The following is a 14,628-nucleotide window of genomic DNA, read 5'->3' as shown; positions in this document are numbered from 1 at the left end:
AATTATTTTTCTTTATTTTGAAGAAAATAAAATTACTAAATTAAACTGAATTCAGTTCAACTCAGGAAAGAGGAAGTCAGATGAAATCGATCTTCCGAAAAGATCGAAACTAGTAAGGACCGTTCCTGACTTATCTATAATAGTGAGTTGAACTGTTTAATTTAATAATTTTATCACATAATATGTCCCTCGAGAACTTAGGTAATTATTATTAGAAGATAATAAATTGTGTTCTACCGTAGAACTATAAAATCATTTTTTTGTGGGATTTTTATAAAAAAAAATAGTTATTTTAGTATCAGAGAACATGTTGGAAAAATTGTATGTTAAATTAAAAAAATCGGATTTAAGATCTTACAAATATCAAGTGACGGAGACAGAAGAAGCATGTATGGTAGATTAAGTCTCATTTTCGTCTTAAAACCTTTGAATTAAATAAAAAAATTAAGAGACTGACAATTACATATCTTATTCCAATAAAAGCCTACAACCCTACACAAACCGGCCCCTTCATCACATCTATATTTTAAGTATGTACATATGGAAATAACTATCTTCTGTAGAAGCCTAAACAAAAAATATTACACATTGCCGATCTCTAAAAATGCCCCATCAACCACACATCATGACCTCTAAAGCCTTCTAAAGCTTACCAGCTAACGTTGAAGCTAGATGTCAAGTTGTACTGGCCGTAACAATATCTCGCCATGACCTCCATCATTTACCACTTATGCTTGAAGACCAGCTCAAGTTATACTGGTAATCATATAGCCTATCGCAGCCACACACTCAACCTGTCAAATTATAAGTTTATTTTATTCAGAAGGGACAGACGGTTGATTTAATATAACGACTTTGCAGGGTGACAGTTTAGGACGAAGTTTTGGGTCGTGAAATGATAATGGTGGAAGTTTTTTTTTATCTCGACCTAGTTTTAAGCATGATGGTGTATAATATGCGTTTAATTATGAAATACGGTAGGCTAAAAGCAGGTACGTCATCGTATAATACGGCCGGGAATACACATGCTTGAAGTTCACACGTTTTTAGGGTTCCGTACCTCAAAAGGAAAAACGGAACCCTTATAGGATCAGTTTTCGACCGTCTGTCTGTCTGTGTGTCAAGAACCTTTTTCTCGGTAACGCGTAGAGGTATCAAGCTGAAATTTATATCAAATACTGAGGTCTACTGTCCCTTGGAGCTGTGAAAAAAACAAACTTCTAAGCCAACGCAATCAAAAGATGCAGCCGTTTATGCTGCAAATTTCCGCAAATTTTCGAAACTCGCAAGGGAATCAAAACCTACAGGGTACTTCCCGTGAACTCAGAATCTTGAAATTTGGTATGAAGGTAGATATTATTCTACCAACTAGAAAAGTCTGAAAATCTTGATTTTTTATGTCAGTCGTAAATATCATTGACCAATATAATCTGACCCCACACTGCGTACATTTTGCTTAAGAGTAGGGCTCTGCATACACTGGATGTATTAAATCACTAGGAAAAAGCGAGAAATATCTTCAAGACACGATTCCCGTTTACTTACATACCTATAAATGCGTACGGAACCCTCGGTGCGCAATTCCGACTCGCACTTGCCCGGTTTTTGTTTGAAGTTTGACTACGTACGCCAGTTTCTTGCACAGAAATGTGGAAGCAACTGGCCCGTGCTATTCCGACCGACTGTTGACAGGCGAGGCTTTATCTTCCAGAAAAATAATAATGTGTTTGGTAGTGCCATCTCTTATCAAATAGCTACACTACTTAAAAAACGCCCTCTTTCGTCGTGTAGCTGAACTCCTCCGAATGACATCAAACTGAACTATATATATATGTATGTAAACTCTTTATTGTACAAAATAAGTAAACAAACACAATTGCCAAACAATTAAATATATGTACAAAGGCAATATGTATATATCGATATGTCATTGACTTATCATAGAGGAATACATAGATATGTCACTCAAGCGCCCCACATGGCTAAAAAGCCAAGTATTTATGTATTTCCCTGGCTCAGTCTGTAACCGTGCGATCGATATACATACTTACATACTCAAAAAAAAATTGTGCTTCAAATGGACATTTTACTGGTCAGTAGAGTAATCAATGTAATCCGAATACGATGGCACCCGGAGTGTCAATCAATTATTGTATTAAATGAATGACATTTTCGTATACATAAATATGGAAATTTATTATTATAGGTGTCAAATGTCAAAACGGTTGTACGATAGGTAGGTTATTACATATAAGCTAATTGGGAAAGCATGACAAATACATTACATCTACCTATACAGTAATTTAATGAATAGTTTTTTAACGTAATGAACCATGAGCGTACTTCAGAAGGAGAGGCGAAAATGTCGGAAATACGTAGAATTTTTCTATTCCTCTTATTAAAAACTCTTTGATCACAACTAAAATCATAAATCTATACCCACTTGTTACACCGTTGTCGCCGCAAAAACATACACCACAGTTACTGGAAATAGTACATTTTTCGCGGGAAGCAGCTTTTCTATTATATCCCGCAACCTATCCTTTTAACAGATAATTAAAGAGCTAACGACTGTACTCAGAAGGCAGGATTTCATTACGATTATGAGTCTTAGGGTGGTCGAACACTCGACTGTGAAAATATATTTTTTTTATGTTGAGCCGCCAAGCCACCAAAGACACCTAAGTCCTTGCTTTTGTGTACTTTTTAGGGTTCCGTAGCAAAATGGCAAAATCGGAACCCTTATAGTTTCGCCGTCTGTCTGTCTGTCCGTCCGTCCGCGGCTTTGCTCAGGGACTATCAATGCTAGAAAGCTGTAATTTTGCACGATTATGTATGTAAACTATGCCGACAAAATGGTACAATAAAAATTTCAAAAAAAATTTTTTACTGTACCTCCCATAGACGTAAAGTGGGGGTGATTTTTTTTTCTCATCCAACCTTGTAGTGGGGGACCTTGTAGTTTTCGATTCAGTGATTTGTTTGCAAAATATTCAACTTTAAAGTGCAAATTTTCATTAAAATCGAGCGTCCCCCCCCCCCTCTAAAATCTAAACAGGTGGGTGAAAAATTTTGAAAAAATTCAGGATGGTAGTAAGTATATCAAACTTTCAAGGAAAACTTCTACGGCTAAGTTTGCTTGAGAATTATTAGTAGTTTAAGAGTCAATAGCAGCCTTATAAAACCTTATAAAATATATTTAAACTTGGAAGTTTCCGTATAAAATACGAAATCCTTCGAAAGATATTACTTATTTTTTTCGTAATGGCTACGGAACCCTATTTTGGGTGTGTCCGACACGCTCTTGGCCGTTTTTTTTAATTTTATTTTAAGTGCTAGGAAACAGGCGGAGTGCCAAAGTTTGCATACCGTAATTTTTGTCAGAATCATCGTTTGCCATAAAAAAAAATCCCATTGACGTAAAAGTAGTAAAATGTAAATAATTAATGTAAACCAATTGATCTTATATTAAATAAACAATCGTGTTCAAAACAATTGATCTTATCCCAAAATAAGCAAAGCTTGTGTTACTAGAACACGGATACCTAAACATACTCAAAACACATTAAACACCCAAGACTCGAGAAGACTCTATATACAAATATCTGCCGCGACCGGGATTTGAACCCGGGACCTCAAGCTTCGTTATCAGGTTCTCTAACCACTGGGCTATACGGTCGTTAAATGTCATTCGTCATCAAATAATATATGTAAGATCAGTAGATGTGACAACAGGGTGTCATCTACTGGGCGTAGCATGTCGAACACTGGGACGTTTATCTCATAAAGGTATTAACAAAAAGCATCGTCTGCGAGCACCTTTACTGCCCTAACGCTAAATGGAAAAGTTATGTCCGGCCTTTATTTATGTACAATCGGACGCGAAATGTTTATTATCGCGTACAGCCAGCGGCGAAAACGCGGAATTGCTTTACATTCCCGGGAAATTGTCTAGTGGTAAATCAAAAGTAATGTTAGGATTTGGAGATAGGAAGAAACGGATTCCAGCTTTGCTTAGCTGAACAGTTTGGAATACTGAAATGGAGCTTTTGAATTTTTGTCTTGTTTATATTTGAGAATGAACTCGTTAAGAGTTCGAAACGTATTGCTGTGTTGGTGATAGTTGGGGCTGTTTTCGATTTGTGTGGAATAAGAGCAGGTGGATCTTGTGTGATAGAAAAAAATACTTAAAAATGGAAAGAAAATCCTATCAACCGGTTCGGAAAAGCTTCTGTTGAGAATAATCCAGCAGAAAACTAGACGTGTAAAGATACGTAAAGATACATATAATATGTGTTCATCAAATAACCAAAGGGCAGCGGCAGTACATACCCATGCTCACGTTACCTATGAAAAGCATAAGTACGTCACATGAAGCTACAGACTCCAATTTGGTGTCTTTTTCACTCTGAGAAAATAGGTCTTATAACAGACGGACGGACGGACAACAAAGTGAACCAATAGATAAAGGTTGCGTTTTTTTACATTGAAATAGAGAACCCTAAAAATATCCAACCACACATTGCTAAAGGTAGCATCTGCAAATAGTTGCCAGCAAAACGAAAGCCGACAGTGCATCCAGCAAGAGGCACTCAACACTTGACAGACCGTCTTACATAACCTCCTAAACTAACCAACCAGAGCTCAACTGGCCATAGAACTGCAAAGGTTCATTGAACTCTGGTTATCCGAACGCTTGCGCCTACGTCACACAATTACCTAACACCCACTTTCTTGGACCGGTTACTGGCCGTCAACATTGCTCATATTCAAGCAAACCAAAGAGAGACCGCACGTCTATGGTTTAAAGAAAAAAATATTTTGAATTCGGAACGATGTGGCTAGTGGCGTTACTAGTGTTGTGCCTGTTGTGTTATTCGTGGTGGCGGTTACAGTATTTCGGTTCGCGAGGGGTGTGCACTCTCCCGCCCTTACCGCTTTTCGGGAATCTGACAGCTATCACATTTGGGAGAGAGAACTTCGTTGAATCAATTGCGGCTGGCTACAACGCCTTTAAAGATGAACGGTCAGTTTTTTATTATTTATTAGACATGTTTGACACAGGTGACTCTATCAACAAGACAACTACAACAAGTCTAGCTTGTGACGTTAATATCGAAAATCGAAAATCCGCGTTGAAATATCGGGAACTCATTGAAGGTAATCGTGCGTGATTTTTAGTACTTACTTAGAAATGTATTGAGCAGTAATGAGTTTAATATGTTTCATTTATTGAATCAGGCGTTACTTTGCGGAGGTCCATATCAATGAACTAAAAGAATTTCATTGCTCACCCGCGACCAAGCGCGCAAGTTCGCGGGTGAGCAAGGAAATTCTTTTAGTTCATTAATATGTTTAAATCATAAAAACTGTTTTATGATTATTTTTGACGGGCATAGTTTTTAACTTAGGTAAAACTAAGTTCAAAACTATGCCCGTCGGGCAGGCCACATCAGTCGAAGAACAGATAACCGTTAGGAGAGAAAAGTCCTCGAATGGCGACCACGAACCGGAAGACGAAGCGTTGGCATACCTGCATGCCTTCCATTAAATGGACTGACAAGATCGCAAGAGTTGCGGGCAACCGGCGGACGCAAGTGGAAAATTGTTGTTCGTTGTGGCGTTCTAAGGGGGAGGCCTTCGTTTAACAGTGGATGTCTTCCGGCTGATGATGATGATGATAGTTTTTAAGTCAATAATGTATTGCACAGCGGATCTAGCACTTGAGAATCTTGGGTGTTGTTTATATGAATAATTAGGATTGAAACAAAAGAATATTAAATGTAGGTATAAATATTCAAATCAGTTTTAAATTCTGTGACCTTATTGCGCTTTAAAAAAAAACAGAAAAATAAGATGGTTTCATCAAAAATGTTTTATATCCACGCACGGAAGAACTAGTTACTCTGAAAAAACCAGTTATGGAAATAAACAAATAGGTTATTCAAATAAACAGTTTCAACAATGTAAATATTCAACACACCTCTAAACTATCATGGCAATAGAAAATATTTTAATTGTGTGTTTGTTTATTTATAGTGGATGGAAACTATTAAACTGATTTCAAAAATAAAATTCTTTGTCATATGGAATACTATATTATTATGAATGAGTAGCATAAGCTATATTTATCGCGAAAACGTGTAAAGTTCGCGTGGGATGTAGGCAAAGTTGCGAGCAACAGATAATTTGTTTTCCTGTTAATGTTTACAAACCGAGGAAAGCAGGGGATTGAGAAATAATATACATAGGTACTATGGGTCACGCACGTTATGAAAAAGATTGAAAAACACTGGCCAAAATATTATACAAGTATTTTGTTCATCGTTTATTTTTTCAGATATTTCGGTATCTACCAATACCACATCCCAACACTGGTCCCCCGGGACCCGGAGCTCATACGCCGCATCATGGTGGCCGACTTTGCCTCCTTCAGCGACAGAGGGGTCCATATCGACGAGGACTGTGACCCACTGTTTGGACGAAACCTGATTATGTTAAGAGGTTACAACTTGTATGTAGTGTTTATAAAGTTAAAACGCAACGAGATATAGAGAGCTATGCTCTGAATTTCTTTGCGAGATAGAATCTGGAATACTGGCGGTCCAAATTACTCCAAGGAAAGATGACCTTAGGGGGAGAAAAAGTCCCCAGGTGGCGACTAGAAACCGAAAGGCGAAGCATTGCCAGACCTCCCACTAGGTAGACTGACGACTTCCCAAGAGGTTGTGAGCAACCGGTGGATGCAAGTGGCGGGTTGTCGTTCATTTTGGCGTTCCCTGGAGGGGGCCTTTGTTCAACAGTGGCTGTCCTCCGACTGATGAGGATGATGAGCTGGCAAGAGCTGGAGGTCACAACGCAGGATTCCCCAAGTGGAGAAATATGCTGAAACCCTTTTGACTCTCAATAAGGATAACGGGGTGCAATTTATGATGATTCTAAAAACCTCCAGGTTCAAAATGGCGGTCGATGCGTGCCGCGCTGACTCCGGCCTTCTCCGCGTCGCGCTGCCGCAGCATGGCGCCACTGATGGCCACGTGTGCTGACTCTGTACTCAAGTACTTGCGCGCGCGCATCCAGGACGCAGAGGAGTTGGACGTCAATGAGGTGACATATTTCTTCTCTTTTTGATCGATTTTCACCTTATGATCAAAGCAAGACATAGTTCTAGTCTTGTGCTTTCTACTTTTTTTTTCTGAGTAGCCCTATATAGAATCCTTATAATAATATGTAGTTGCATTGCAGTTCGTCCGTCCGCCTATTCGCGGCTTAGCATAGAGGCTGTTACTAACAGCCTGTTAGTGCTTTAAAGCTGCAATTTTGCATAAGTATTGGTGTGGGATAACATTATAAATTTGCCAAGGTTATTTTTCGAATTAGGCATTTGTTAGCAAAATTAGACTTTAGATATTTTTTGCTAAGGACAAGTGCGCTTGTCACCACGAAAACTCCTGCAATTGAATTCTAGAAATAGGTATTTGTACTTATGGACAAAAACACAAACAATCTATTGTCTTCAGATTACGACATCATACGTCAATGACGTGATCGCCTCCTGCGCCTTTGGCTTCGCCGTGGACTCCCTGGAGGACCCTGGCAACTGCATCTTCCGGCTTGCGAACCGCGCAGTCGTGCAGGATACTACGCAAATCATGAAGTTCTTCGGGTACGAGAATATGAAGACTATCATGCAGGTAACTCATACACCTGTTCCGTCGACTGACAGTTTAAAAAAATCGTACAAAATTGTACAGTTTTCTTACACGATACATGATAAACTGGACAAGTCGAACGGTGCAGTCTGATCATTAGGATTTTTCGTAAAGTCTGTGGGCCCTATTTAGGTAGTGTTGGGCTAGAAAGATACACCACAACTGACGGCACTAAACTTTTTCTTCTATTGTTTTAGCTGTTAAACGTCAAAATAATAAATACAAGCGACGCAGAGCAATTTGGTCATCTGTTCAAGTCGGCTCTTAACGCGCGACGAGAGAAGCAAGCTGAGTCCCGACCCGACTTCATACAAACCCTAGTGGACGCCGCTCAAGGTAAATCTAATGCTGGATCCAGAAAAAGACCGCGGCAGTGAGTCAGAGAGTTCCGAGTTCCGAGACAACAATAGCTTATTTATATTCCTCGACGTTCAAACAATCATCTTGTCAAATTTAATCAGGATCGCAACAGTTGTATTCCGTAAAGAAATGGAGGACTAGTAGATAGAAAGAAAATTAATTTCGCATTTATATATAATGTACTAGTGACCCGGCTTTGCTTGAGGCTATTCAGAGGCATATCAAATTTTCAACTCCGTTTCCACAAAAACGTACCCGCGCGGAGCCGGGCCGTATTGATAGTATATCATATATGTTATGATTCTTCCGTGAAAAACTATCTAACTGATTGTGACAACGTACTTATTTAAATCCTTAGTTTACAACATCTTAAGCGGACAGATGGCGGGAAATGGCATTATTTCGTACTATGTAAAGATTGAATAATCGGTAGGTTTATTTGACATTTCTGTCGTTTTACGATTGGCCTTTTAAGTAGGTAATCGCTTATTTTATTCTTTAACACATTCGCTGCCGTTTGTCCCGACCCCAAAACCGGAGAATTCGACAGGCGCCGCAAATGCATTATATATGCATTTCCCTACAGTGCATTTGAGACACTCATTTGTGCTTAAATAAGGTTTGTCTACTATGTTGAAAACATGATTAAAAGCATCACAATATAACCCACAAACTTTTGTCATCTCCTCCCAATCAACCCTTACAACGCTTACCGACGAAATTAAACACTTCAAAAACTCAATTTTATATCAGTAAATTAAGTCGCAATATTTAATATTGTCAAATTACAGGCAAGCTGAAGGAGCCGAGCAGCGAAAGTAAGATTACGTTTAATTTGTTTCCCTTTGGTACAAGTTGTTGACATTGATTGACGAGTGCAGAATTCAATTATTATTTTCTTGTGGCACCCATTGTGAGTGCGGGATTCAGCAGATGATCGTTGAAATTGTAAGCTTTGTTGCCGGCTATGTTGTTACGCAAGTACATTATGTGCTTAATTCGTGTGTAGATTTCTATTCGTCTGAAAGAACTGTTAACGCTAGTATGTGTGTTGTGCATTCGAAGAAACTGGATTGCGTACGAGTATCAGGGCTGAATGTTTTCTTTGTAAATGTCAAATTGACATTTCATAGATATGCCAGTGAAATTATTTGATTGATTCAAATATTATCAATGAACTATTTTGCCTTGATTTTCCGCTAATCGTACACTAGAGCTGCGTCTGTACAACACATATATTATAATAACACATATATATGTTAAGGTGTTTGTGACTATTTTTATATTACCTCTTTACACCTTAAATTAAATTTAACGCCATCTAGCATTTCATTCAAGAAACCCTCATTATTTTTGACGATGGCAGCGCCAACTCCGTGTTTTATTTTTCTAGACTTTTCTGACGACGATTTAGTAGCTCAAGCCGTATTATTTTATGTGGCGGGTTACGACACTACGGCCAATCTGATAAACTACTTCCTCTACGAAATGGCCCTCAACCCCAAAGTACAAGAAAGACTGCAAGACGAGCTGGATCGGCTACCAGGAACACATGACATCAAAGAGACGTACGACAACGTACAGCGGCTAGATTACATGGAAATGTGCGTCAATGGTAAGCTCTTTCTGTGTTATGAGTGCCTGGTAGAGGTACCTTTGTGTAGTTATACTACAAGGTTTTTTACCTTGCTACTTTGCTACTACAAGAGTTCTTACACAATATCCGTACAGTCACGAGCACCAACATCTGACTAAATAAAGCGTGCATAAATATGAGAGAGAGAGAGAGAGAGAGAGAGAGAGAGAGAGAGAGAGAAAGATAGAAACATTAATATATATTTATATTAATATCTGAAACGACTCTATTTCCTGCCCTAGCTGGTAGGACCTGTCAAGTATTTTTGCACGCTCCGCTGTGGCAGATATTAATGCAGGTGACTGTACGACAAGGGTTTGTTAGAAGTATTTTCTCTCAGAGTCCATTAATTGATTAGAATTGCTATAAAACAAGTCTAATCTAACCTGAAGAGTTCTAACAAGATGGCCATTTAAAAAAAATCTGAAAAATTTACGGTTTTGGTGATTATGACAAATATTACATTATGACTTTCAAAAATTAGGCGATTAATCATAGCACAAATATGGTAAATTAGAACATTATTTGCTTTGTTTGATCGTTTGTGGGATCGTTTTAACTTTGAAAATGAACTCGTAAAACTTCGAAACGCCTAAGATTTCGTGATGTTTGTGATTGATATTAATAATTGGGTCTGTGTTACTATGTTTGATTTATGCATGTGAACACGCATAAACGTCGAACAGACATAGCTGTATTTCACGTGTCGTAGCGGAGGAGCAAGATATAATGTTGTAAAAGTACAAAAAAGCCCTCGCAAAGTAACGCTTGAATAAATCAGTGAAAATATTTGTTTTGTTATTACTTCTAGAGGTGTTAAGGCTGTGGCCGTTGGTAGGCGCAGCGGATCGGCGGTCAGTAGCGCGGTATGATTTTGGGCCGTCGCACGCTGGCAGCAAAGATAATTTTATCGTGAGTATTTTATCTTATTTTTTCTTTTCAACCCTGCTACGTTGTGTTTTGATATCGATAGAGGCATGTGCAGCCTTTTTCATCATGGGGCCAAAAACTATAAAATCCACTTGGAACCTATGTCAACCAAAAATTTATTTCTTTATTTAATAAGCATTTTAGGTTGAATTTGTGGTTAAATGAGGAAATTGTAATTCATCATCATCATCATCATGTCAGCCGAAAGACATCCATTGCTGGACATAGGCCTCCCCCAAGGCTCTCCACTTAGACCGGAAACCCACCACTCAGAATTGTAATTTGTATTTAGAAAAAATAATATATATCAAGTTTCTGGTTGCGAATTCTTATAGGAAAGAAATGTAAAAGGGCACGCTGTGGCTTATTTGCGAAACAAACTTTTGATTTTCAATATTCCAATGAAAGATAATCTTCAAACTGCCGTAACTCGCCCTCCTTTCTTGCACATTAGACGCATAATATTTTTCCTACAGTACATGTCCTTGTTAACGTTCTTTCAGGCAGACGCAGGCATCCACATATGGCTTCCCATATATTCTTTGCACCACGACGAGCGATACTGGGAAAACCCAAACGTGTGTGATCCGGAGCGATTCGCGCCACATAACAAAAGTGACATCAAGCCTTATTCGTATATGCCATTTGGAACTGGCCCTAGACATTGTATTGGTAAGTTTTTTTAGAAAAGGCTTATTATCTTAGGGGGTCCTCATTTGTATCATTATAGCGTATCGTATCGCCATCGCGTATCGACGACTATCATGTCATGATACTACCTATGTTTTATTAGTTTAGATGCTTAAATCGAATACCTACAGCGGGCTAACATAAACGTATATTTGTCTAATATAAACTAACGATAATGATTACGTTACTCATCGGTGCTAAGTGACACGAGATACGATACGCGAAAATGACTCAAAAGTGAACCGTTAGCGAAAATGTGTGAAGGCTAAAGGAATCGCGCATAAATTAATGTAACCTTATGTCGTCTAGACTGCCAAACTTCTGTACACTATAATTTATAAAATAAAACTAAGTTTCGTATAAAATTAAAGTGTCTAGGTTTCTAGGAGACGACAGTCCTCAATTATTTTTTTAATCACGACGGAATTCTTCGGCACTTAATTAAATTTGCTACAAAATGTTGTTGTTTTGTTGCCAACATTGTTTATTCCACTGCATTGTTAACCAAAGATATTGTTAACATATCAATAGAAAACAGCTAACAGAAAGGACAATAAAGTATCCTATAGATAGTACACCCAGCATCAAAAGTAGCTGTACACATTCATACTTTGTCGTTTTCCAGCCACGTACTAAACGCCATGCAAGATTGTTAATGTGTCAAATTGTCAATGCGACAGAGTAAAAAAATAATCCGCTACTTCTGATACTGACTGTACCTCTCATCCAGCTCCCATTCAGATCATTCAGACCCGAGCTCGCACCTGTGAGTTTTTCTGAACTTATGTTACAAAGTTAAACATGAAATTAATACGTCAACAAAATAATTCAATTGTGTGTGTGAAGTTCCCGATCCGCACTGGATCCGCTTGGGAACTAGAGCCTATACCTAAACTTTCTAAATTTGCCCATGTTAAAAATGTATTCTTAGCGACCGGACAACCCGATAGCCACAATCCCCAGTCGGGGCAGATATTTGTATGAAAAATATGAATGTTTGTTCTTGAGTCTTGGGTGTTGGGTGTTGAATATGTATTTAAGTATGTTTATCAATTTATGCGTTTATGCGTTTATCCGCAGTAGAACTAAGGTTACCGACATAGTCCGAAGAATTGCGAAACTGAAGTGGCAGTGGGCGGGGCCCATTGCTTGCAGGACTGATGGCCGATGGGGTCAGAAGGTTCTCGAATTGCATCCGCAAACCGGGAGACGAGCTGTCGGTGGGCCTCCAACAAGATGGAGCGACGACCTGGTTAAGATCGCGGGATCGCGGTGGATGCGGAAAGCACAAGACCGGTCTGAGTGGAGAGCCTTGGGGGAGGCCTATGTCCAGCAGTGGACGTCTTTCGGCTGACATTAATGATGTTTATCCATTGCTTTGTACCCATAACACAGGCTTTGCTTACTTTGGGTCTAGGTCAAAAGATGTCAAGTGTCCTGTAATAATTTATTATTATTATTGCAATTTCAGGGTCTCGTTTTGCAGTGACGGCCGCCAAAGTGTTCCTGTCGCAGTTTTTCAGCCATTACAGTACCGGAGGAGGAGATGCTTCGAGAAAGCTTGATCCTAGAGCGTTCATATTGCGACCCAAACATGGATTCAAACTTACAGTGATGTCTAGAAATAAGAATAAATGGTCGTGTTAGTCTTATTCATATTAGTAATGTGAATGTAACACTATTATTTTGATTCTCGTGACACACGATTTATGAAATAATACCTAATTGAAAATACAACAGTTCAATGAGGGTGTCTATACGAGTTACAAAACCATTGTCAATTTTTGAGAAACTAATACTAATCCACTAATAGGGTTAAAAGCAATTAAAACGATTAAATGAGTTAGCTAGCGGACGCGAAATCATTCTACACGCCCAAACGCCCATTGTACCCCACAATGGGTTGTCACCATGATACTATTATGACGCTCTACTGTGTTTGTTTTGGAGCATAAAAAAAGATGCAAAAATTTAAAGTTAGCGCAGGGTAGATGCAGTAAAATTTAAATAAGTCAATTATAATAGGTTTTAATGATGAAATTATTTACTCCATATAAAAAAACAGGATTTACCATTCTTCTAGACATAGAGTTGTAATCATAATCATCTTTATTTGCAAAAAGTGTAAGTAAAAACTTAAGCGATACCTTTTATAGATGGAGTAGCAACGTTCTGTGTAAGTTCTGTATAAAGTTCTATATAAGTTGACGACACATTATGACAAAATAATCAAGTTGCTAACGACATCACTTGTGCAGCTTATGCATGCACCCAGAGAGGTGGGCACAATGTTTCCACTTCTAGCTATGACGCCGTGGCATGCCAAGGCAAAGATGGTGGAAGAACCTAGACTCGTTCTCGAGCGACTGGTCAGACATAACTGTAGTCAGAGTGAATTGGAAATCCAGGGGAGAGACCTTTGAACATCAGTGGAACACTAACTATTATACGAGTACCTATTCATTCAGTGCCGGATTAAAACTATTTGATGCCCTAAGCGGTGCTGTTTATTGTGCCCCCCAAGACGTGATGCCCTAAGCAATTCTTTAATTTGCTTATGGGTTAATCCGGTACTGTATTCATGATATTGTAGTACTACAGGTTAACAAAAAAAAATCCTATTGGCCTCAGCAAAATACTGAGTCAACAGCCGTTTCGCTTTTGCGGGGACACACTTACAAAATTGTCTCTCATGTTTGTAATTTTTCTTTTTATTTGTGTGCAACATAAATTTTGTTGTGTTTGTGTCTTTGTGTCAGTGAATAAATATGCTCTTTCTTTCATTCTTTTTTCTTTATCCTCAATGTCTTGTCGCCAGATTGCATGGAATATCAGACACAGCGGAGTCCACGTCCGTAATATCAATCGAAATATTACATTAATGAGTTTCTTACGCAAATTTGAAACCGTAATTTGACCAATATACTTGCTCCCAGAAAAGTAGTAAAATAGAGTTGAAAACTTTTATACCGAGAGCACAGATATCTACAAAGCACTTAGGGCCGGAGATGGTAGCGTGCGCTGCTTTGCCAAAAAAATATGACCCTGCTCGCACGTAAACATTAGGTGAAACTGCCAACAGTTATAATAAAAATATGACCATGCTCTCACGTAAACATTTCCTATTGTTATTTTTACTTATTATGTGTCATTGCTGTTATAAATAAATTATTTTCTTTCTTTCTTTCTTTCTTTCTTTAAACATTAGTTGAATTTGCCAACAGTTATATATATTTTCTAAACTATCGAAACACAAAAACTAGACAAGGCACCTGGATCAGATTTAGTTACAAATGAACT

The 14,628-nt window shown here is 38.4% G+C and overlaps 1 protein-coding gene across 1 annotated transcript; it reads left to right on the top strand.

Moving 5' to 3' along the window:
* Nucleotides 1-4,751: 4,751 nt before the first annotated feature.
* LOC141429278 (cytochrome P450 9e2-like) lies at nucleotides 4,752-14,111 on the top strand. Its single transcript, XM_074089569.1, has 10 exons — nucleotides 4,752-5,026; nucleotides 6,341-6,504; nucleotides 6,953-7,107; nucleotides 7,521-7,694; nucleotides 7,910-8,048; nucleotides 8,864-8,890; nucleotides 9,466-9,687; nucleotides 10,520-10,620; nucleotides 11,142-11,310; nucleotides 12,800-14,111. The coding sequence occupies exons 1-10, from the start codon at nucleotides 4,836-4,838 to the stop codon at nucleotides 12,973-12,975; spliced, it is 1,518 nt and encodes a 505-aa protein (XP_073945670.1). The 5' UTR covers nucleotides 4,752-4,835; the 3' UTR covers nucleotides 12,976-14,111.
* Nucleotides 14,112-14,628: the final 517 nt, after the last annotated feature.

This window comes from Choristoneura fumiferana, chromosome 6 (genome assembly GCF_025370935.1).
Source record: "Choristoneura fumiferana chromosome 6, NRCan_CFum_1, whole genome shotgun sequence".
Classification (NCBI taxonomy): Eukaryota; Metazoa; Arthropoda; class Insecta; order Lepidoptera; family Tortricidae; genus Choristoneura; species Choristoneura fumiferana.
This window is presented reverse-complemented; position numbering and strand designations above follow the sequence as displayed.